We start from the raw sequence: 24322 nt of genomic DNA on the forward strand, positions 1-24322 counted from the left end.
GCTTTGTTGTAAATGAGCAGAAAAATACCTGAGGCAACCTTTGACGGCTAATTGGTCACTTTTTGGCCATTGCCCACACAATGCAGCAATAAGCACGTGTCATTTTATCCACACAGCCAAATGATTTCACCTCTTGTCGCTGTGAAAGCTGTAAACACATTTCACAGGTGCAGCACACGTTGAATGCAGAGTAATGTTTGCATAGACATGTTTCAACAGCAATTTGCACCCATCCCTCTATTTTGTTGCTGTTTTGCTGAGGAGTGGTGATTAGAGAACCGGAAATTTCTTTTCTTCATCCTGTTTTTCTGTCTGCAGTTATAATCAGATTCAGTCTGTTATATGGTGGAAATGTTTGTGCTCTGATTAGCCAAGCACTTTGAAAGAAAGACAGATTGAATGGTCAAAATAGTGCCGATGAGCAAAGATGATGGCAATAGTGCTGATGATAATAATAGTGAGGGTGGTGATGATGGGAGTAATTACTGTCTGTGTTGGCGGATGAGAATAAAAGCAGCTGTTGATGGTTCAGAGTGAGCTGTCAGCAAAATTGAGTAAAGCTGATTTTATGTCCATGGACAAACCCTGAGCGGGAGCATCCAAACTGAATGCCTCTCACAGAAAAAAATGGGAGCGAGAATAAAGCAACAGTAACTTAGATTTAAAAAAAAAAAAGGAGTGGACTGAGGAAGAGATCACAAAGACTAAGAGTTTGAAGAAGAGATAAAAACGATGACAAAAACACTGACCGTCTGAGAAGCTCAGCAACTCAGCCACACACTGCTGTGAAAACCACTGCTCGGCCCAAATCCCCGCTTTTGATCCCATTCCACATATATCATCTGTCTATGAAATGATACTCACCAGGCGTCCTACCCCCACCCTCCCTCAAGACAACTATTCCCAAATCCCTGGATGCTAGGGTGAAGGCTTGCACACACCCCCTCTGTCTGAGCTGTGATTATTTGGGGCTCTGCCATATCAAACCTCAGCCAGCTGACGATTCCCCAGAGGAAGAACAGAGAGGGAGAGAAAAATCTGCACCACCACCCACCTGTGCAGGGCAAAGATAGGAATGAAGCAAATGGCACCCCACTGGATGCTGCCATCTGCTAGTGGACACCCCTCAAATGCACCATCACTGGGATTTTTATTCTTTATAAGCTGCAGTGACCCAACCCCAAACTGAGAAAAGTGAGATTTTTCCACAGACCCAATCCTACTTCTGCAGCCTGCTCTAATCTCTCAGATGAGGTGACCGTTCTGGTCTTATGGGGCACATATGAGTCTTTGAAGAAGAACGGTGGTCATGCTCCGTGTGAGTCAGGGCTGATGAGGTCTGAACAAGGTCCTGAGGACTGCAAGATCAGGAATTTTCACAGAATTGGCTAAGAAGGATAAAATTGCTCTCAGGTTTACCTGTTATCTCTCATTTCTGTACACTTTAATACACTTTAAAACCGTGTACTCTCACAAATAACCTTAAACTGTGAAGGAATGTGTAAAACCGTTAAAATGTCCTCTTTATGTTAGTTATTTTAAGTTTTAAGTTTAAAAGTCTCAACAGCAACCACATACATAGTCCAGTAACTTCCATAAGAGCCCAAAGTTAAAGAACAAAGATAGATAGACAGATAGACAGATGACTTTATTCACCCCCGAGGGAAAATTAGGTTGTCATAACAGTTCGGTATATTTGAATACAATAAAACACACTATGACACGAAATACTGAGTATAAAAATAGAATAGAGAATAAAATAAAGAATAAAATACACTAAGGACACTTGTGTGAAAATAAATAATAGTGAAACAGTATCAGTAGCCTTACTGTTTTAAAAACAATGCCTAATCTCATTGGGTGTAATAGAAGAATCTTTGTCAGTGTGATGACTGACCACACCAAGTTGGACCGAGTCTGCTCTGTTCTAAGCTGGTGTTGACGTTCGATAAATAAACACCACGGACCGCCGGGTTTACGGTCCCTGTTTTCCCACCTGTCCGATCTGTCTCATTTTCAGTTAAGGTTCTCGTTTCTTTTCTACAGATGACATAAACGGAGGCTGAAGGTCCAATTACTTTTCTGAATGTTGTCATCTGAAGATCACGAGTCAGTTATTGTATGATTTTGTGATAACAACACTCTTTTCTTGTGATAACGAGATAAACAAAAGGATGTTTCCTGTTTTAAATGGTCATCAGACATTACATCAGACTTATGTGCTCAGGGCTACCCTGAGTTGTTTTATAACTGTTCACACACAATAAAGTTTATCTTTAAGTGTCTGCTTACTTTGTGTTTTACAATTTGGGTTATGATTGAGAATATAAGCAGATTAATCAACTTAAACCCATCAACTCCTCCTATAAGCAAATTACTCTTCATGTAATGTTTCTTATTTAACCCTGATGTCACGTAACTCTTTATACAGCTATAAATGACACATTATAGGCTGAGAAATATTAGGCACCTTAAACTAAAGTTTAATAATTCAAAAATAAATATTCAAAATCATGAACTGTTTATATTTCCAATTTCTCAAACAACCCAATAGAATAATTTCAATAGCTTCCAACTCAAGTTTCAATTTGCTTTTCACTGTTTCAAAACATTCAAGGTAAATGTTCATGATTACAATAAAATAAATGTATTCAGCTCTCGAAATGTTATAATATGAGCCTAAATAAACACTCACATAAACTTAAGCCAGCATTAAATATGAAAATATGTAAACCCCAAACTCACTCAAGTTGCAGGCCTGAATGTCCCTCGGGTGCCGTGTGGCCTTAAACAAAATGGCTGCCTTGCCACAAGGGCTAAAATAAAATGTGGTACCTTATAGAATTAACAGTCCCGAGCAGGCAGGGTGCGAGCTGGAGCATGCAGAAGAACCACGAGGAGTTTCGAGGCAGCTGTCGTCCACAACGTCAACTGGTCGTCAGCGTCCTTCTTGGCGTTCCACTGGTCTGAGCACCATTAGCATCCGATAGCTAACTCGCTTGACATTAGCTACGTTCTGACCAGGCTTAAACTTCGGTCTGAAGTTCAATTTGAGTACGGAGAAACTCTTCCACCACTACAGTCACTTTTAGCGATCCATCCGACTCCTTAACTACCTTAAAGATCGTCGGTTCGTGCGAATACCGTGGCCGTACGCTCACCATCATTCTGCGTACGCCGAACCCTCTCTCGCTCTCGTTCCCCTACACTTCCTGATGACCCTTGACCTCTAGCTCAATTCTGATTGGCTCTTACGCTGAACATAACGTAAAATATATATTTCAATTTTTTTTCTGTTGTCCACAGAGCACAATATATTTACAGCACGCCCATCTTATTTAAAATTAGTAACAAAATACATTCATCACGTAACTCAAACAACGCAGAGTACATGAACTCAACCATAAAATTCCAGTCATTTGCCCACATATACATGAACTTGTGAACTTGGCATTATATACATGGCGACGTCTTTCTTTTTTATCATATTTATTCTATATATCATTCCATTCTATTCATCCTATTTTAACACTTTGAACTTAAAACTACCTTCTGATTTCTATAGGGCTACACTTAATTTAAGCTGAAAATTTCATCTGACTGCTGGAGTTTTATTATACCATTAAAACACTCACGAGCATGGACAGTTTCTTTTCCCATTCCTTGTTAATTAGGGTCATAACATTGTTCAATTTAGAACTTATGCGTGACTAATGACCTGATTTTTACTGCAGACCTACTGTATATCAACTCCTGCTTCAGCATTAATTAGCCAAGGACCTCAATTAACACACAAACATTGTCAAACATTGTGCAGAAATTTTCATTTAATCGACTGATTCTGTCATCACTGGTTTATAAAATAACAAGCGCTCAAAGTTTACACATTCACTGTTTTGTGCAGCTTCATTACAAATGCATTCAGCCAAAGCAGAGAAAAGCAGCAAATAGTAATGTTTGAGAAGCTGAAACTATCAAATTTTTACTTCAAAATGACTTAAATCAAGTCAACAAAACAGCTCAATTAGATTTTCTGTCACTTGCACACCTCCCTCTCTGTTGCTAGATAATGACATTTGACTTGAGAAAACCTTGAAAAACACTGTGTTCCTTTGAAGAAAACAAGTGATTTACTTCACCCCGCAGACAGATTTTTTTCTTTCACTTGTTAGAAAAGGTGTGAATATCCTGGCTCAGATAAGCAACTTGTTAATTATGAGCAACAGGGAAGAAACTTGCCTGTGAACCGTGAGATCAACGGTGTGATGAATATCATCATGTGAGAAGCTGTTAGCCTGGAGCTGTCATATTTGAACTTAACTTTTTTTTTTCTTTTTTTTTAATTTTACTGCATTTTATCTAATTAATCATTGTCCTTTTTTGGCTTGCAATTTTTTTTTATTGTGAAGCACTTTGTAACTGCGAGTTTTGAAAAGTGCTATATAAATAAAGTTATTATTATTATTATTTTTACACATGCCAATATGACATCTCTGAGCTTCAGCAAATCATTGGTTCTAAATCCGTCTATCCAGGGGCATCACAATATTACAGCAATATTTATTTTTTATTGACAGATTTTATTGTGCTGTGTGTCAACAAATTACAGCAGCACTAAGAATCCATTTTGACCCAGAAAGTCAATAAGGAAAAAAAAAAAAAAAAAACTGGCAGCATTGCCAACGGATACATCAGCAACATGTTGGCAGAAGTGAGAAAATGTTGATTCAGACAAGAATCACAGGCAGTTATTTCATCCCCTGCACGTCAAACCTGTTGTTCGAGGCAATTCGCCTGTGTTTAACCTCACTGGATGATCGAACACTTCTCATTCAGAACACTTGAAGCGGTCTCCTGCTGCAGAGGGGGATCAATACCGGGAACATTACATCTAATCAAGAGCTGATTACTTTCTCAACGTTGATTGCAGTTGGCTGGGATGTCATTTAGTTTTGTGTGCTCGGTACATAGACTTAAATGATCACCAAACAGAAACTGACCTTTCTTTTCTGAGAGTCACGGCCCACAGCCACTCGTTTCATTAAAATTAACAGGATTAGAGTGGAGCTGTTGTCAACTGCCTAGTTTTAATTAATCTTGTTACACCTGTGTGCTGAACAGCGTCTTAATCTTGATTTTCTTTCATGTTAGTGAACTTGACTTCTACCAGGAGCACTTCATGCAATGCTTACTGTGAAGATTGAAGGTTACCGGAGATTTTTACACATCAGTCAAATAAACATGTAATTATTGCCACCATTGGGCTGCATAGTAATTCTTTTTCACCTTTTGTTTCTTTTTATTTCCTGACTGTGGACAAGGAGTGGCTGAGAGCATGTCAGCACATTCCTCTGTCGAGTAAAAAGCACAAATTCTGTAGCTCACAGCTCTCTAGAGGAAGGAATACAATCATCCTGTTTATAGTTACATGACATCCATGTTTGTCATCAATGAGACGTCATATGCTGTAGTCAAAGAGTGTTACAAACGCAACCACACACGTCATGTATGCGTTAGGAGGCATTACATCATAATATGTCAGCCATGAGCCATGAAAGAGACTGACGTAGTGATGACTGGTGCAACAAAGGAGTTTGACTCAGCAGATGCACCAATGAGCAGTCACTATTTCTTCACAATGGGTGCATTTAAATGCATACTGGAATCCCACTCTCATCCTGTATTGATCATACTGAGGATATAACATTTTGTTTACATGGAATACAGTGAAATCCGTTCATTTAGCTCTGTGTGTGTCTAGCATTGTAGCAACAGGGTAAAAACAATGTAGCTAAGGGCACCTGTGGCAGGTTGTTTAATAATCAGGCAGCTAGCGGCTCAGTTCCTGGTCTTCCATCATCGGACTGTGTGTGAGGGGATGAAGGAGAGGCAAATTATAAAGTGTGTCCATTAAGGAAGAAATGCACTGTGTAAGTGCAGTCCATTCACCAGCTAAATTTCTGATCATCAGTTCATTGTGTGTCTATGCAAAGAGCAGCTTCCAGGTATGACTTACAACATGATGTATTTTAATATATTTCTTGCCTTTTCCCTAGTGTCTCAGTAATTTGCTAAATTTGTCATTAGTCGCTTTTTAGAAACTCTTTAAGATGGTCTGAGAACTTACTAAATGTAGTGAGAGAGTCACCTAGTTGGCAACAATGGCTGAGTGTCTGGCATGTTTGCTCAGGGCTATCACCTCAAACCTGTGCTGGCAATTTCCATAAATGGCACAATTTAAGCCTGTCACCTTGATCTTCCGCTTTCATTAGAGATTATGCAGTATTTCACTGTATACACGTGCTCTTTGTGTTGTCTTTCAGAACTACTCAGTGAACTGAAATTGATTTACATGAGGCATGTGTTTGTCGACAGAAAGTGAATTTGTGAAGTGTTCTACCAATTGAATGCTTTTCAGCACAGGATCTGAACTGAACTTGGAGAAAAAATAAGATAAACAAGGTTTTTTGTTTTCACCTTGAGAAAATTCAATGAAGCAGGTATTGCAATAATCTGTGAGGTTTACTCTGAGCTTTCAAATGTATTGCTAGTTTCGCTCGCCTGTATGTCACCTTTTCACAGTAACCTTTGCATCACTTTTCTGCAAATATTTTCTTTTCAAAAATTCATTGCGATAAACTCCTGGTGCTGTGTTCTGAAAGTGTAGCTGTTGGCAGGAGAAAGACTTTTCTCTGCATCAGACTGAGCAGAATTTAAGGAAACAACTGTTTCCTGGCAGGCTTGGAACCCAACTGGGCAGAAGAGTCCAATGATTTATTGCCAGCAACGAGTTCGCACTAGGATCACTGGCTGTCTGGCTCGCCTCCTAAACTCCCTGATAAGATTCAGTGTTTGTCAGAATGGGGCCCATGTTGCTCCACAGACGTCCTTATCTCCAGTGTGATCAGCCACCAAGATTCACCGATACCCAGAGCATTTATTTATTACCAAGGGCATCTAGTTTATAGTCGAATTGAAATTGAAATCCATTTTTGCGGAGAAGCAGATGGATGTAAAACACATAACATGTGTACCTAGTATGTGTAAATGCATGCAGAGCCACAAAGACAGCTAAGACTATTTAAACCCCTTCTTCTCTGCAGAAAGCTCCTGCCTCTGTTCCGTCAGCATTTCTTTCATCTGTATTTCTGAAAAAATCAAGCATATTCTTCAGGTTTGCTTTCCCTAATTAAGGGCAAGTTGGCATCAACTGCAACTTTGAAAGGTTGAAACCTTCGTGATTTTAGAAAAGTTAAGTGATGTTTAATTTGTTAGAAATAAATTACAAACAAAATAATCATCGTGAAAATCTGCCAGGGTGGTAGCATCATGGGTTGTCAGTCATTTGCTGTGAAAGCCTGAAGCTTAGCAAGTGTTTCCACAAATATGTCCAAAAATGGTTTTATCCTCTATTTTTATTTTTAGAAACTCTAAGGAATTTTTCTTCTCTATTTTTCCTCCTTAAAAATCACAGTTATGAAGGCCTTGCTATATTCAAAAGGTCTGATGAAGATTTTTGATTTTTTATGACATGGCAAGATAACTTTTAACTCAAAAATTGTTTCAAAAAAATTTCGTCCCTTTTTCACCAACTCTTATGAAATTTAGTAGGCTTGTTAAACGCAGCGGGACACACAAAAAAGTCTCTTAGAGCAGTAACCTCAACTCAACAGGGAGTCCGCCATTTTCACTCAAATTCGATTTTGGCACATTTTTTGTTGTTTCCACAAATTGTATTAGATCAAATTTCTTCTAGAAATTTAATCCAACCAGCCTCAAACTTGAGTTTACTGAAAATTGAGTTTTTGTCACATCGTGTGGTAGTGGCAACCCCTCAAAGTCTGATTATATGCCATAAAACTGGAAGTTCCTCTGTGGGAACCGCAAACTTCATTCAATCTGGCACAATCTTCACAGGCATGATGAGTCTCTCGGCCTGAACAGAATAATAGGACAATATTCAGCCTCTGTCGTAGCGCCACCTACTGGGAACAGGAAATATCAAACTCTTTTTTTTTTTGGACCACTTATCTTACGTTTCGCATGTTTCGTCCTGAAGACATGTACATGTGTATATTCATTTATCCTCATAGCGCCATCTGATGGCAACAGAAAATTACATGGGTTTTTTTATTTGTACTTTTGTGTACTGGTTCCCTCAGGTTGACCAGATACACCTCAAATGCCATCAGAACCGCCTTAAGAGCATAATGAAGATTTTTCATGGAACACGCTTTCCATGGATTCAAAGTGAAATTTCAGGCTTCACCATGAAACAGGAAGTTGTTGTAACTCAACTATACATTGTCCAATCTGCACCAAACTTCGAGTGTTGGATCAGAGTCCTCAATACACTGTCGTGCCAATAGTCACTTATGCTCATAGCATCATCCATTGGCAAATTGTTTGCGATGGCCTCACACCCTGACTTGTGCAGGTGTGCAAGCGCCCGGTCAATGCTGTTTTATTATTTTTTAGTTTTCAATTTTAAAATAATAATGTTAAATATTAATATTTATTTTTTTGTTATAAAGTGTCCTCATCCACCAAACACCTAACTTAAAGGAATCAGTCATTTCATATGCTTCAGTCCTGTTCAGGAGCCAGATATGAATTGTGTGGCAGAAGAATGATATCACTAGGCCAGCATTCCTTAATTGAAACCACTAGCTCTCCAAGCTATCCCATTACATCAGGCAGATTGAGGTTTCCAGGTCAGAGAGTAAGAAAGCTCCCATGTGTAATTTATGGTGCTCTTACTTCAGATAATCCATACATATAAGCTGTGAGGTTATGAAGCTGCAGACCCCCTACCCATCTGCAGCCAATTTGGCCCTTTCACAATGATCTTTAAATCACAAAAAGCTCCCACACCTTTCTGACTGGACTACAGAAGAGGCAGAGGAGTCCATTTTCATTTGAATTCCCCCAGCATACCCCTCCTGGCAGATTTAATGGGAATAAAAGAGACCATGGGCATTAACTACCTGAACTAGTGATCCTCCTTAAAAGCCAGCACCCTCTGCTTTTTTCCTCCCACAGCAGTAAATTGGGAAGGAATGTGGCCCCAGCCCCAGATCAATAAACCTTCTTTACAATTTAACAAGAACAGATGTTAGCAGTCCTTCTAGGTATGCCCTGCTACATTTTAAGTGAGAATTGTTGTAAGTGCAGGTAACGTGGACTTCTTCTGTACCTGGCCCAATATCTTAGCCATCAAATGTGATCCCCTCCATCTTAAAGATTATAGGAGCTTAATCACTGTGAAGATTAACCTTATCAGAAATCACGTTTCTTCACACTGTTTAAATTATAAAGACAAAGTCTGTGCGGGGGACGGGCAATTGGAGTAAGATGAAACTGGAAAACAGATGATGATCGGCCCAAGTGAATAGAGATGCCTGCTGGCTGTTGTCCAGTTCACTCTGAACATTGGGGAACTTTCATTTACATGTTTTTGGTGTTGCTTGTGTTGATTTAAGGCAAACCAAAGTCATTACGACTTGCTTACAACAGACAGATATTTGACGGAGAAATTTAGTTGTGTAGTTTTGCAGCATTATTATTATTCATTATTATTTTTGCACAATAATTTTGTTCTTTGTATCAACAAGTCCTTCACCGTAAACAAACAGAGAAATGCATAGAAATGTTTCCTGATCTGATGTCACCATCAGCGAGATGGCAGCCTTCTAAATATTCTTTCATCTGACATAATTATGGTTAGGTTTGAGTACAAAAATGACTTTGTTACAGTGAAAAGTAAAATCAAAGTAAAGAGAAGAAACAACTATTTAGTTAAAAAGTATGAAAAGCACACCCCTTGCTTCCTCCTCACAGGAACAACCATGAATCGCAGTGGGTCTAAAACAGCCATCATGATAAACAAGCCGCACTACCAGGTCCAAGTCACTTTCTATGTTCACACTTCTGTTTTGCCATAACAATTATGTCCTTGCATCACATCATCTCACATGAGAGAAGTCATGTCTTCTCGTGGCCTGCTTTGTGCTGATCATATCAGCGTCCCTGTCTAACATACCCAAGCGGCATCTGTTTCTAAAATCAGAAACAAATATGAATACCAATACTTTACATCTGAATCGTGTTTAAGAAAGGCCTGAGACCTCTAAAGAGGTTCAGCAGGGTAGATCAGTAATTGAATTAGACTCAATGAAAGCACACAGCATTCCTCACAGGGGCTGTTGGATGCCTTCCATCTATTCCTCTACACATTATTAGAGCCAGTTGTTGTAAATTAGATTTTCAAATTCTTGCTCAGTGGATTTAAAACATCCACAGTGGGAATGTTGAAATGTTCTGTAAACGGTCAGCAGGCATTCTTCCATCAATGACCTCACCTTGGGCAGCTTTGTTGTAGGATTGGATCAGAATTGGCATGCAATACGGCGGAGCATATTTTAAAGTTAGTGCGTAAACACTATCGAGTGAGGTGAGACAGAGGAACGGGCTCACTAAGCCTTGTCTGACAGCATTATCATGGCCATTGGTAACAGTGGAGGGCACTATGTAAACAGCTTTCTCCCGCATGCCTATAAATCCAGAGCCAATACTGGCAGCAGTGAGGTGTTGGTTTGCATTCAAACAGGTTTCTATAGTGAGGCTCATGCACACAGAAACACTCTCATGTATGCACACATACATGCACATGCATTGTAGAAAAGGACACACACACAAGCACACACCATGTACATAAACACACATTGTGTGACAGATCAAACAAAGAAGGGATATCTGCTTCTGTTGCTAGGATACCAGTTCTTCTGGCTCCTAAGTAAATCAGGGTGACTGGTGGCACAGACGGCTGTGAAAAATGAACACAAACTGTGGTAACAGAGTACAAGTAACTTCCAACTAAATGCAAAAGGAAGCCGCATTCCTCCAGCCTTCTCGTTAAAAGAACAGGATCACCGTGTTTCAAGTCTGCTTTAAACAGGCAGGCGTCATCCTGAGCAGTGGAACAGGTTTTGCTTGTTATAGACACACTGGCTACTGAGAGAGACCTTTAAATTGCCTGTAAAATATACTGTATAATCTGTTTCCTCTTTCTGATATTATCCCTTCAGTTCAGATCAACAGTATCCTTATTACTTATACTGGAATTGCATGTGGAGGGTACGTCTTGATGGCCAGTATTAACAGGAGGAATAATTATAATTCTTTCTGTTATCTGCTTATGACTACTGTAAAGGAAGAACACAATCCTTCACTGAACAAGTGGTACTGTTGTGAATGCAAACGGCACACCGAGCGAATTGCTGTCATTGTGTCTGCTGTGACCCGTGTCCCCCTTCCCCACAGCTCCATCATCGGACTGTTATTGAGCAATTATGGCCATTGATTTTCTCTCTCTTCTCAGTACACCTCTGTATGACAGCTGGCTCTTGTAAGTGGCCTCACTGGACTCCTAACTGCTGCCCTCTGTGGCCATGCTATTTGCTCAACGATGTGGCCAATTTAACACGCCATTCCTGTTTGTTGTACAGTCAGCCTGTGTGAGTTTTTATACCTCATTCACATTGTTCCGTTTGCTTCTTTGCTGCTAAACTCAGTTGTGACTAATTTTGAAGACAGCAGCAGCGCTGACATTTTCACGTATCCCCAAAATTTCAACCCACCTACATCCAATCACATCAAACGACAACACATGTCAAGACATAGATTATTCAGAGAAGCGTCACCTTCAGCGGTTCTCAGGATCCTTTTCAGTTTTCAGTCAAAATGCCACACTGACTGATGAGTTTGACAATGCAAGGCCTTGATTCATCTCTGCTCAGTCTGCTTTCATGAACAGAAAGAGGTTTTTGTTTCATTCAAGCAATATGTTTTGAAACTGACAGCGAGCTCCCAGAGAAGTGGAGTCTCAGTCAAAACTCATCATAAACACATCTTGTTTGTGTTGAAGCTGGTTGTCACAACCTTTACCGCTCAGATCATGCAAAAGTAAATGGATGACCTTTTCCCCTCCTCCACCACTTTATGATCATGTTGTTCTCTGAGCATGTTCACTCATCTTCACACACTTTGACTAAATCACTGTATTTAGATGCCAAACACTGTGAAACAGCTTGATACCATTACTGTAAAGTGAAGGAGAGCAAACGAGTGTGTGAACGCTTGACTTGTGAGCGTAACTGTCAACAGCTCAGGAACAACACCAATAATGGCTTAATTAGCAGGAAGTGTGTTCATAAAGATGGTCAGATGGATGAATAGGCGAATAGAATGAGTGACTTAACAATGAGCAATCTGACATTTGAAACACAGAGAAAAAGTGAGCAAAAAATCATGTAACTCCACCTTTGTGTTGCTTTTTATAGTAAATTGAGCAGAGATGCTGTCCACATGTTGTCACGTGACCAAAGTTTCACGCTTTCTGTAGATAGGCGCCTTCTGCTCTGGATAAAAGTGGTAAATGAACCTCTTTTGTCACACCACTGTTCCCAAGGTCAAAACGAACCTCCAAGGTCAGATGTTTAAAACAATGTCTTTATTTCAGAGTGGTGTGTTTCAGGTTTTCAGTTAATGGCAAAAACGACCCAGAACACAGAAAGAAGGTCAAGGTGGCCAGGTCATTGTTGATTATTCTGGGTAAAACTTCCTGCAGCCTCAGTTGTAGTTAAACCTCACGCCATCTTCCAGCACGACGAGCAGAAGATTTTCCCTTTACACCTTTTTTAAACACATAGACTTTTCTTTTAGTATTAAATGAGTCAAACACAGTAAATGAAATAAATGTTAGTGTTCACCATGTTGAAATTTTTCATTTTAAAGGGAGCCACTTTGAAGTGGGTGTTAACCGCTGCATACTGTTGTTTTCATTGTTTTTCAGACAGTAACTAATTGTGTTTTGACTGCTGTTGGCTGAGCCTTTTGTTCTTGTTGGAACTAATTTATGCAAACAAAGCTTAAAAGAGAGAAATCGAAAGCATTGAAATTTCATAATCATATTGCTGTTCTACATTCTTACACAGAAATGAGTTTTACAGCACACCATATTTTACCCGAACACCTGACTCTGGAGTTTAACATCTGCTCTGGTTTCCACCTGACAGGTCAGCTCATGTTTTAAGGTATTTCCACTGTAAACACCAGTAAACACATTTTCAGAGTGCCTTATGTCTACCCATTCATTTTCCTGCTGCAAGTCCAGCACAAACCTTCACCTTTAATTACGATAGCACATTCTTGCAGGATTTCTAATATTTTAACGCATAACATGCTCAGTTAACGGAGATGGATATGAAACAGGAAATGCTTTCGCTGTGTTCAGCATCAGCAAATGCCCAGATGCAAGACCTGCTATTTCAGGTCTCTATTTTGTGATTGGAGAGAGTTTTAGAATGCACTCAAGGGGATTTTCTGAAACATTTTTCACACTAAATAAGCACTAATCCCTCTTTTTCATATGCTTGAAAACTTCATGTTCAATAGAAAAAGCTGGCTGATTCAGACCTCATAATAAACCTTGGCCTGACTTTGAGAAGAGGGGGGGAAAGCATAAGAACCGGTGAAAAATGAGAGGAGATGAAAAACATTTTTTGAAAAGGCACAGATAGAAACACACACACACATATACACAAGCACTACCCACATTAACACACAAACACATCCAAGCATCCAGCTCCTCTTTGGAGGTGGAGATAAAGGTAACAGCTGGTTGCAGCGTAGTAAGATATTTCAGATGCAGCTGCGTCAGAAGTTTTTCCACTGATCTCCTGAGTTGGGGATCTTTGAGTGGGAAACTAAATATCTGTGTCTGAGGCCTGTCACACAGTGCTGCATCACAGGATGATCAAAACCCCCTTCAGCAAGCTTTCGCATTGTGTGAGAGTGGGGCCTCTTTTGAGAAATGAGGGATGGGGAGAGATGGGGTTGGCTGGTGGCGGCTGTAGATGGAGGGCTTGGAGGAAGACGAGTAAAGAGAGTTGGCAGCAGGGTTAATCCCACACTGTCATTATCCTCACTTCTTAGCCACAGTCTGCGAGCTTCCCTGTAATGAAGGCCATTTCCAAGGATTTGCACCTGGCGCTGATGCCGAATTCTGCAATAATTACCAATACTAAGAAATTCCTCCTACCTTTAGCCTTTACTGTGGGTTATAAATAGTAATCCAATGTCAGTCCACACAACTGTAAACCTACAGAAATCACATCACCTATAGCGCTTCATCGCCTGACTGATGACAATGTTTACCTGTTACCGAACAGCTGCTTCCTCTCTTCCTTTGTGTATAAATGTTGGCAAACAAAGAGGCATTATGATTATGGTTGCTACTCATTTCATGATTTATTTGTTTCATGGTGCTGATTTGCCTGTAAACCTAAGATAATGACGCAGACCCTGTGTTATTCAATAAATAAAGTAAACCTGAGCGAAGGCGCCCAGTCAGATCTGTTCCTGTGAGATCTTTGTATGAAAGGTTTGATGCCATCACCGACTGTATTTAAAAACAAGCATGTTGACATGTGGAGTGAAGGGAAAGCTACAATTACATTCCTCTAAAATGCTTGTCAAACAAAATGTATGGTTTAATAGGCAAAATTTGTGAACATGTCAAGGAAGTCTCCCCTTTTTACTGGAAAAGCTGTCAGAAGAAAGTGGCAGGGTTCACTACACGTTCCTTGTCTGCATGTGTCTATATGGAAGCCCAGATGACTCATTGTGAAACATTCCCGTTTCCCATGTAGCACCAGTACTGGTTTCCCATGACTTAACGTCATAGTGCGTGTCAGGGCATGATTATCGAGCCCAAACCTCCTCCTTTCCCTGCTCTCACTTTGTCTTTCAAATGCTGGGGTTTTGTAAGTTGTAGCATGCAGGCTGATGCATGATGACAACAGTAACATTAATTCATTAAACATTAAGAAACTTTTGCTTCCTCACTTCTGTTAGTTCAGGCACTGCTACCGATAAATATTAAAGGAACTGTGTGTGTGTTCTTCAGTTCACATGCAACTCCGTTGGCAGCTTTCTGGAAAGAGGTCATGTGATTTTAATTACTTTATCCTGCAGATTTAATTTAGATGTAATTCTTATTCCTATCACCTCCTCCCAACCAACAAGACCTTTAAACTGCTTTTCTCTCAGTTTTGGAGGTCTGGCTCAAAGTAACCTTCTCCCTGTAGGATTGTGAATACATTCATCTAACATGAACACGACGTTCATAGTGAACATATCTGTAATATATTCCTTGCAAGTGTGTTTTGAAGACATGACCATGTTGAACAAAATGTAAACATGTTCATATTTTCCCTGATAATCAGACTTAGATAATCAGAGAAACAAAGCCCCGAGCAGCTGCAGTGTCATGCAGGATTCAAAAAAGACAAGAAGTCGTGTTCTTTTGTTGCTAATTTCTCATTTCTTTTGGCTCAAAGTCAATTTTGTGCCAATTAATTCATGTATGTTTTGATTATATATAAGAATTAAAAAAAAAAACTATAACAAGAAGTAAGTCACTCACAAACCCAAAGTACATACTGAAAGCTCCAGATCTTCATCAAGATTTAATACAGTAATACAATAATACAGTCTCTTGGCAGTTGAATCAGTCATTACAAAAGCATGAATGATAATATGACTCACAAGCTCTTCAAATTCCTGAGCTTCACTTCTCAAATGGACATGCATAAACTGAACAAGGACAATGTGTTCAGAGCAGATGCCACATTTATGAAGATAAATTCCAAGTATTCAATTTTATATTCCTGCTACATGACAGCCAACTCAAATACATCTACAGTGAAGTCCAAAATCGATACAAACACTAATCAACTTCTGTCAAAACAGTCACTGATCTGTGATTATGTCGGGTCAGGAGCAGTGTCAGCCATGTGGCAGCACTTTCATGCATTTGTTTCCATCAAGTATGAATGTTCAGCCTGGACCTTTGAATGTCAACTTAAGGTCAACTTATTGCTTTTACAGCAGCTTTCACAAGTACTACATGCTTTTTATTTGCTGGTGGACCGTTCAGTTATAGGAGATACAAGCTTTGCGTAATTATACTTTGGTGTAAATAAATCTAAAACTCGATTTTGTCTTATTGATAATCTGTCCGTAGGATTTTGCTTGTCATCTGTCTTCATTGATTCTTTTGACGGTTTGCAGTGTTCGGCTTCCATTATGCTTTTTTGCAGACTTGTCTACAGGCTTTGTGAAAAGAGTCAGTATTCTGCACCTGTGCAACGAAACGGGCTTCACCTGAACGTGCCAATTTTTGTGTAATACAAAGAAAAATGCTTTCTTTTTATGTTTCTGTCATCTGAAGACAAGCAAAATAAAGACATTTTCAAAAACTCTCCACAACAAACAGAATAATTCAATTTGCAGATGCTTATTTCTATATTTTCTTTTTGACACTCACAGCTAGAGACATGTCACCAGCTTCATTTTATTATTATTATTTGTGTCATCATCTTGTATTATTGCCAAAAACACTGCGGTAATGATCCATGCAGTGAACCCAAGAGAACAGTGTTTAATCAGGGTGGTTGCCGACCTGCAGTGTCCCAAAGGCGGGTGTTCGATGGAAGAATGATTCACAAAGCATATAATTAAACTGTGGAATGAGGCAATAATGACCATTGAGTAGAAAACTGGAAACTGATGTTCTTCCTCAAGTGTTTAGACAAAGACCCACAATGTACTGAACATTTTTTCACCCCGTATATAAAATACAAAACTGTGCATTGCAAGAAATTACAAATACAAGCCATAACAACATTACCATTTGGGCCCTGAGGGTGTAGCTATGCCTTGTATCAAAAACTAATAATAAGAAAATGGTTTAGTGGGGAAAGTAGATGAAAAACAATAAAAGGAACTGAAAAACAGTCTAAAGTTACAGCAGTTACAGAGCCTGAAGGAATATCAAAGCTCTACCTTAGAAAAAGATAATCAGCGATACTCTCCTAAATAGAAAAACCTGATGCACAAGCTCCTCCATGAGTTGCTTTGTTCCTGTGTAATATTGCGTTATACGCTAATACACTTCCTCTAATTATGACTTCTGTGAGTACGCATGAGCATAACAGATGTTTGAGCTGTTTCGAGTATCCCCTGCAAAACATATGACACTAGAAGCATTGAAAAAAATATTTTGTGAGACTGGAAAACATAAACAACTTGAGTTATTAGTGTGTTTTCACAAGACAGATTTGCATCAGAGCCGTGACACAAACCCAGCATACACGTCGTGTATTTACCCATAACAAACTGTGTGCCCATTTGGAATCTGTTAAGCTTGCTAGCACCAGATAAAACCTGCTTTTAATTCTGCACACAGTTGGCACAAGTGCTAAAGAAAGTGCTTTCAAGCATGCCGGTCATGTACCAACACTGTACAATTTGTCTGAATTTGTCAGACTCGTGTGGGTGAAACGCAGCTCATTAAACCTGTTTGTAAGTGTTTACTAAGAATGGCTTTTTAGCACTTAGAAGATGAAATTTTGTGTTGAAATTTCATCCTGTTCAGAGCTGAGGGAGCAGGGAAGTCACCGAGGAGGCACTGAGGGTATTAACGGTCTCTGAATATATTGTCATGTTAATATGGTCGGAAGTTTCTGAAGATCCTGAAAGCGGGATTATATTGTATGAGTCGGCTCCACGACTCGTCTGAATTCACACTCGTCTGAGTCACAAAGGCAGAATGGGAGGATTACTAAACTGCATCTAGAAACCAATGTGGGAAAACTCTTGACCGTATCGGCGCTTATACTTTACCCACCGAATAAGTAAAGCATAAATGTTTGTATTCCCTCTGCAGGAAAGGATGTATTAAAGGAATGTGACCGACCATTTGCTGTGGCACCAAACTTTGTAATGCCCACTTAAAGGTACAGTCAGCGACTCTGATCCAGTACACTTTTTTTAAACCAACAGTCCACAAGCTGTCCTTTCTGGACCAACTCAGCCAATCAGCAACAGGGGAGCATTTAACTCTGCTTCTGACAGTTACCCTCTCGTTTCCATGTTCTTGTCCATGTGGAACGGAGCCATGACATGTGAATGAAACGTAAATAACATCAGAGATTTTACCTTGGCAACTTGGCCAACAATTTCTTCCTTTGTAAGGCAAACCTGAGATTATACACCTTCAGGTTACATTTTGAGGCTTCTCACCCTCAGGCAGCACGTGCACTGGCTTCTGCCATCTGTCTTTCAGCCAGCTAGTGCATTTGTTTGAGGTTTTTTTTTCCTATTCAAGGAACTTTACACCAAATGACAGCTAACAAAAACTAAACATTTGCTTAAACATATCACTTAGACTTTGTGAGACTTTCTTGCCACGCAGCTTTTCCATCTTTAATCACTGTTGTCTTACAACCTGAAGGGCAAAAGAGTCACAAACTGGAAATGTAACTGACATAAGTGATTTGTCACTTACTCCCAAACTCACTGAAACTTTCTCACACTGACTACATTGACAGGTGACTCAGCGGAAATTGTGAAACGCCTCACTGCTTTGATTAAGCGTCAGTAAATCTGCAGCTTAGATCGGAGCAGTATTTTGGATCTGATGTCTCTGAAGAATTTTAACACAAAATAAATAAATAACACTGAAAGAAAATACAGCTCAACAGGTGGTGAGATTGTGCAACTTGGACACGATGGCTACCCACAGATGTACTTGCACTGTGGACAAAGGAAGAGGATAAAGCCAGGGATGAATAACTGTTCTGTCTCTTTCATTGATTTCCCCCTGAAAACGAAGAGTGAAGAGAGGACTCCTGGAGGCTCCACTCAATAGCCTTTTTCAATCCAAATCCTGAGAAGGCACAGACTTTCTGTAGGCTACAAATTCATGCAAAAAGCAACTCAGACCGCTTGATCTGAATATGTTGGGCTTGTTGACAAATACGATTTGATCAGAGCTGTTGTCACTAAAGACCAGCGTGCAAGATTGCAGCAATTTTCTGAATCAGAATCAGCTTTATTTTCCAAGTACGTGTGACCATACAAGGAATTTGACTCTGGATTTTCTCTCTCCTGAGCACCTTACAAAATACAAAAAACAAACTAATAAATAAAGTAATAAAAAAAGAAGAAGAAAGTATTTACAAGAAGAAAAAAACCGAGATAAATATATATATACATGTAGTGCAAACAGTGTGAGACTGAAATATTACATACACAGAGTTGTCCTGCTCTGCACTTGCTCTCAGCATTTCTGTCTTTCCTTTGGCCAAATCGCTTTACGTGTGGACATGATGTGCCCCTCCTGCCTCACCTGCTTCACTTCCTCCAGTCTTATCACTACACCAGCAGACAAATACCGTAACATTACAATAAGGAGGAGGGTGGTCCTGCAGGCGTAATGTAGGCGTACGCTTCCATACAACAGCTGACAGTCAAAAACCCGGAGGACCGTCTGGGTGCGAAGCACAGCACAGACGAGGCGCTCCGGTTAAGTTGCCCACCGGACGGACGCGGGTTTTACGCGTTGGGAAGGAGACCACGGAGAGACGGCGCGGAGCTGGGTCGGTTTTGGATCGCCCGTTTGGAAGTATCGCTGCCGGAAACAGAGAAGCCAAATCTGCTCGAAATGCAATCTGTGTCAAGTGGACGATTGTAGTTGAAAAGGTAGGAAGTCAGCGGTCCACTTCAGGGATTTTTCGAGAGCAAGGCAGCCAAGCAGACTACCTGAGACTTTAATATTACATATATTCTATTAAAAAAATAAAGACATCCGCCACATGCAGTGTGCGGACCCATACTGACTGTAGTTTCTGTCCGTTTTGTTTCCAAGCCTTTTAATTCGCACCTGCTTATTTCGTGTAGTCTTTCGTGAGATTCACTGTTTGCTGTCTCCACTTTCACATGTATTTATTAAGGCAAATGTTTACAGTGTTGCATCACATTTATAAATTTTATCTTTATGGAACATAAATCAGTAGTTGCAGAGATTCAAACCAGATAAACTCTGCTCATGCACATTTTTTTTACAAGGCGATCTGTATGTTGTACACAAACGCTTTGCATGTCTTGTTGTAATAAATATACATAATATTAAAAAATGACACTCAAGCGTGTTTTTTTAAGGACATGGAATAAATACTAGAATACAGTGTTGATAACGTGTTACCTCGCACTTTTGGCTGGGATAAGTTTAATGATCGATCAAATCATGAGCCGTAAATTACTGCTGCACCTTTTAAACGGTGTGAGTGATAAAACTATGATGTCATGTTGAGTATTTGTGGGCCGAACGGTGTACTTGCAAGCACGTTTCACGGACGTCTCTCTTCCAAATATTCACCAGGTATCCTCTGATCACAGCTGTTTTCTTCCCTTGCAGTTCCCGCTGCTGGCAGAGAAGAGTTCATTTTATTTGCTTTTCAACTGGACCATTGTCTTCAGGCAGCTGCTCTTTCAATGTGGGATACAGTTTTGTTGCTTTCGCCAGGCTGAAATCCTCCAGGGTCAGGACCTCCCTCATGGCAGTCTTCCTCCTTGGGCTGCTCCTTTTTGGAATGCAGTCTCCCCCCATCCCCTCCAGGCCCGTGGCTGATGAGGAGCTACCCACGCCCCCCACCTCATCACCCGCCGACAACGGGACCACCAGCCACCCAAACGGGACCCTCCAACAACTTCCTCAGATTATAATTATCGGTGTGAGGAAGGGGGGGACGCGGGCGCTGATAGAGATGCTCAGCCTGCACGGTGCCGTGGCAGCAGCTCAGAACGAGGTGCACTTCTTCGACTGGGAGAGTCACTTTCAGAAGGGCTTGCCCTGGTATCTCAGCCAGATGCCCTACGCCTTCCCCGACCAGCTGACGGTAGAGAAGACGCCGGCGTACTTCACCTCCAGCAAAGTCCCCAAACGTATCCATCAGATGAACCCCGACATAAAGCTGCTGCTCATTCTCAGAGACCCCACAGAACGAGTGCTGTCGGACTACACCCAGGTCTTTTACAACCGTCTCCAGAAGCACAAGCACTACCAGCCCATCGAGTCAGTTCTGGTGAAGGACGGCGAGATCAATTTGGGATACAAGGCGATCAATCGCAGCCTGTATTACGTACACATGCAGAACTGGTTGAAATACTTCCCACTGGAGAACATGCACGTTGTGGACGGGGACGAGTTGATCAGGGACCCCTTCCCCGAGATGAAAAAGGTGGAGAGATTCTTAAAGCTGGAACCGCAGATAAACACGTCGAATTTTTACTTCAACAAAACTAAAGGATTCTACTGTTTGAGAGACCACGGGCGAGAACGGTGTTTACATGATTCAAAAGGCAGGGCTCACCCTCATGTGGCGCCTGCCATCCTGCAAAAACTCTACCAGTTCTTTCACGAACCCAACAAGAAGTTCTTTGAGCTAGTGGGTCGAACATTCAATTGGAATTGAACGCTCGAGTCTCAGTAATTCAGTGTAGGGTTGTTTGGGAATAATCTCCTTGAGCTGCCCTGTTTTCCTCACTAACTGCAGATGAAGAGTCGAAGCTAATGTAAATTTAAACTAAATCTATTTTTGTACTAGTATGTTTGATACAGGAGTATGATGGAGCCAAATATCAGGGCAGATGGCAGTTCATGACATGCTGTGTTAATGCATCTTTTGGTTTTTTCCCTCTTCACTGTCAAACATATGCATATTATTCTCTCTGGCTGCTGTTCAGCTTGTCTGATCAAAGCAGACGACATAATACTGACAACTGATAATGACATTCAGACTTTAGATTGTGCCAGCTAATGTGTTATATAAAGGACCAGAAAGTTTACTGTTGTCATACCTTCATGTTTTGCTTCATATAATATGACATGATTAACATCTCACTGTATTTAGAGCTCTGAAGGACCTTTACCTGCTGCTAATGATTTTCTCAGTCACTTTCAGGCACAAGCTGTACTGAATACTTAGTTGTTCTTATTGTTACTCAAGTGTTTCTTTAATGTAAGAATCAGTTATATAAATGCTCTGTGCACATCATACATTTGGTGATCATTGCGGTGTACTGTAAATAATTTTTTTCAAAAAAAGTGAAGAATTAATACCATAATAAAGATGTATTTTATTTTTAGCATGTCTGATGTTTTCTTCCTGGGTTCTCTATCTTCATTCATCCATTATGCATCCATCTGCCAGGCAGTTTGTCTTCAAATCTAAACAAGCGAAGACTCCAGTCGTGATGTCCGCTTAGTTAACAGACGTGTCTCTGTATAGGCTGGCCCCATCTCTGTGTATTACTGGATCACACTGTGTTCAGACTACATACATCCATGTGCACAGGAAGTTTAATACGTGCTCTCCATCTCATGCGCATAAAACGCTGGTGCAATGTTGAATGTCTTGAATTTCCTGTTTGGTCAACCTGCGCCTGCATAAACAAAGGCAGGTCACAAGGTGTTGTGGTATTTATTAAGAAGAACACCGTTGTGCTCTTGGGAAGCTGCTGTCTTGACGCATTGTTTGTGTGTTTAATTCTCATCCTCCTGCAGTCCCACTTGCTTTAATTGTCAGGGAGGGTGAGTTAATGCTACTAGCATAAATTAGGATAAGAGAATTGAGAGTGGGCAGATAGGTAAGCTCAGATTGAAGCACAATCTGAACCATGAGAAATCAAAAGAAGAAGCTGTTTATGCTCAAGGGTGCGATCTCCTTACTCTTTAGAGGAAAGGGATTATTTACTCAAATCTTATTGCCACTTTGAAAACATCAGCAGCACCGTCTCAAAGACATTCAGTTCCCCCACCCCCCCCCCCCCCCCCCCCCCCCCCCCAAAAAAAACAAAATATAGCCTGTTTCATATTTGAATGTGGTCTAGATTTACTCAGGGGTTTACTTCGACTCCGCAGACAGGATGTCAACCTCACTGCCCCTGAAATGCAGACCAAAGCAGCATTCTTACATCTTCCTCAATTTGCTTAATCTTCTTCTCCTTCTTAATCACTTCTCCCCGAGCTGCCTGCGGTTTACGTATGTGTTTTTCCGAGTGACAGCGTTGAGCAAGACTGTTGACGGGCCATCAGCGGGACAGGTTTGGCTGTAGACTTGGTTGGAAATGAAAGTAGAAACAGCATATGGGGCTGTGGTAGGAGTCAGATTCTGATCTCTGCTTTGAGATTATCAGAAAGCTGCTTGCGTCATTTGACATGTGCAGCAATAACACGAAACTGGCATGTGCTGCTTTTAGTGCTGCTTTGAAAGTGTCAGGTCTCCAGATGGTCCTTCAGTGCAGCCACATCTGGAACTTGCAGGAATGCAGTTTTCTTTATTTGAAACTGTGATACATGCTGTATAGCATGTGGTGCCATGGTCACCTTACTCTCCCGTCAAAGAAGGATTTTCAGAAAAAACATTTTCAGCTCTACAACACATATGGCAAAACTGCTTACTTAAAAACAAGAGGAAAAAGTAACATATTTGGAAATGATGTAGGCTTTTAAGGCTGGTGGCCAAGTACGTTTTCTCAAGTAGAGCACTTAATTACGGTTTTGATGTATTTGTTTACGTGTGTATTTCCATTTTCTGCTGTTTTGTAATCCTACTTATTGCATTGCTTACAAAGATCGATGTGTAATTTTCACATTTCTGTCGTCTATGAGTTGTTGTCAGGTTCAACAAAGGGACATTTCTCCTCTAAATTTCTCAGATGACTTCATTTAAATAACACTCTAATATTTGAATGTGTGTGTAGCTAAACCTGCATTTTTCTGATTTCCTCTCCGGTTAATCATCACACAACCCCTTAGTAGGAGGGCCTGATCCCTGGACTGGGAGGTCTGTACTGTGCAGCTGTATAGAAAATAGCCCAACTCAGCTCCACATCGAGCAGTTATGGACCTTTCTGCTTATGTGTTTTTGAATTAGTATTAGCAGCATAAACAGGGATTCTACCCACAGACAACACAGAGGGCTGTGTTGATGCAGTCTAAACACAACCTAATGAATGTCATATGATAATGTATCAGGCACAAGCACTTTGATGCTACTCTTTCAAGTTACTCTTACTTTATTATTCAGTAAACTTTGTCTATAGTGTCTGCAGTTTGGTGTTGACCACATGGTGACGTTCTGTATTTATAGCTTTTTAAAATAGCTGCCTGCTGTGGCTGGAAACCAAGTGAAACCAAGTGAAAATCAGGTGGTAAACCTCAGTGGGTTTACAGCCAATGTCACGTTGCACGTTGTCATTTGATCCACTATTAATATAGTATCGATTATAGTGACTAAAGTACTTCGGCAACGACACATCCTCAATCTGCTCTAAGACCTTCTAGTTTCTAGTTTTCTGGCTGTCTCTCTCTCCCTCCCAGCGCACACTCCCCAACATCCCAGTCACATCTATT

General features: G+C 40.5%; 1 protein-coding gene and 1 long non-coding RNA gene across 2 annotated transcripts in view; one reads left to right on the plus strand and one right to left on the minus strand.

The window, feature by feature from the left end:
• LOC124067965 overlaps window positions 1–2882 on the minus strand; it is a 169323-nt gene extending 166441 nt beyond the window's left edge. Inside the window, exon 1 of the long non-coding RNA XR_006844853.1 lies at window positions 2836–2882. This is a non-coding gene — a long non-coding RNA (uncharacterized LOC124067965). The remainder of the gene's footprint in view (window positions 1–2835) is intronic.
• A 16415-nt stretch (window positions 2883–19297) lies between these two features.
• On the plus strand, window positions 19298–22053 carry hs3st1 (heparan sulfate (glucosamine) 3-O-sulfotransferase 1). Its single transcript, XM_046405778.1, has 2 exons — window positions 19298–19608; window positions 20324–22053. Exon 2 carries the CDS (start codon window positions 20463–20465, stop codon window positions 21378–21380), a length of 918 nt encoding a protein of 305 aa, XP_046261734.1. The 5' UTR covers window positions 19298–19608; window positions 20324–20462; the 3' UTR covers window positions 21381–22053.
• The last annotated feature ends 2269 nt before the right edge of the window (window positions 22054–24322 follow it).

This window comes from Scatophagus argus, chromosome 12 (genome assembly GCF_020382885.2).
Source record: "Scatophagus argus isolate fScaArg1 chromosome 12, fScaArg1.pri, whole genome shotgun sequence".
Lineage (NCBI taxonomy): Eukaryota > Metazoa > Chordata > Actinopteri > Scatophagidae > Scatophagus > Scatophagus argus.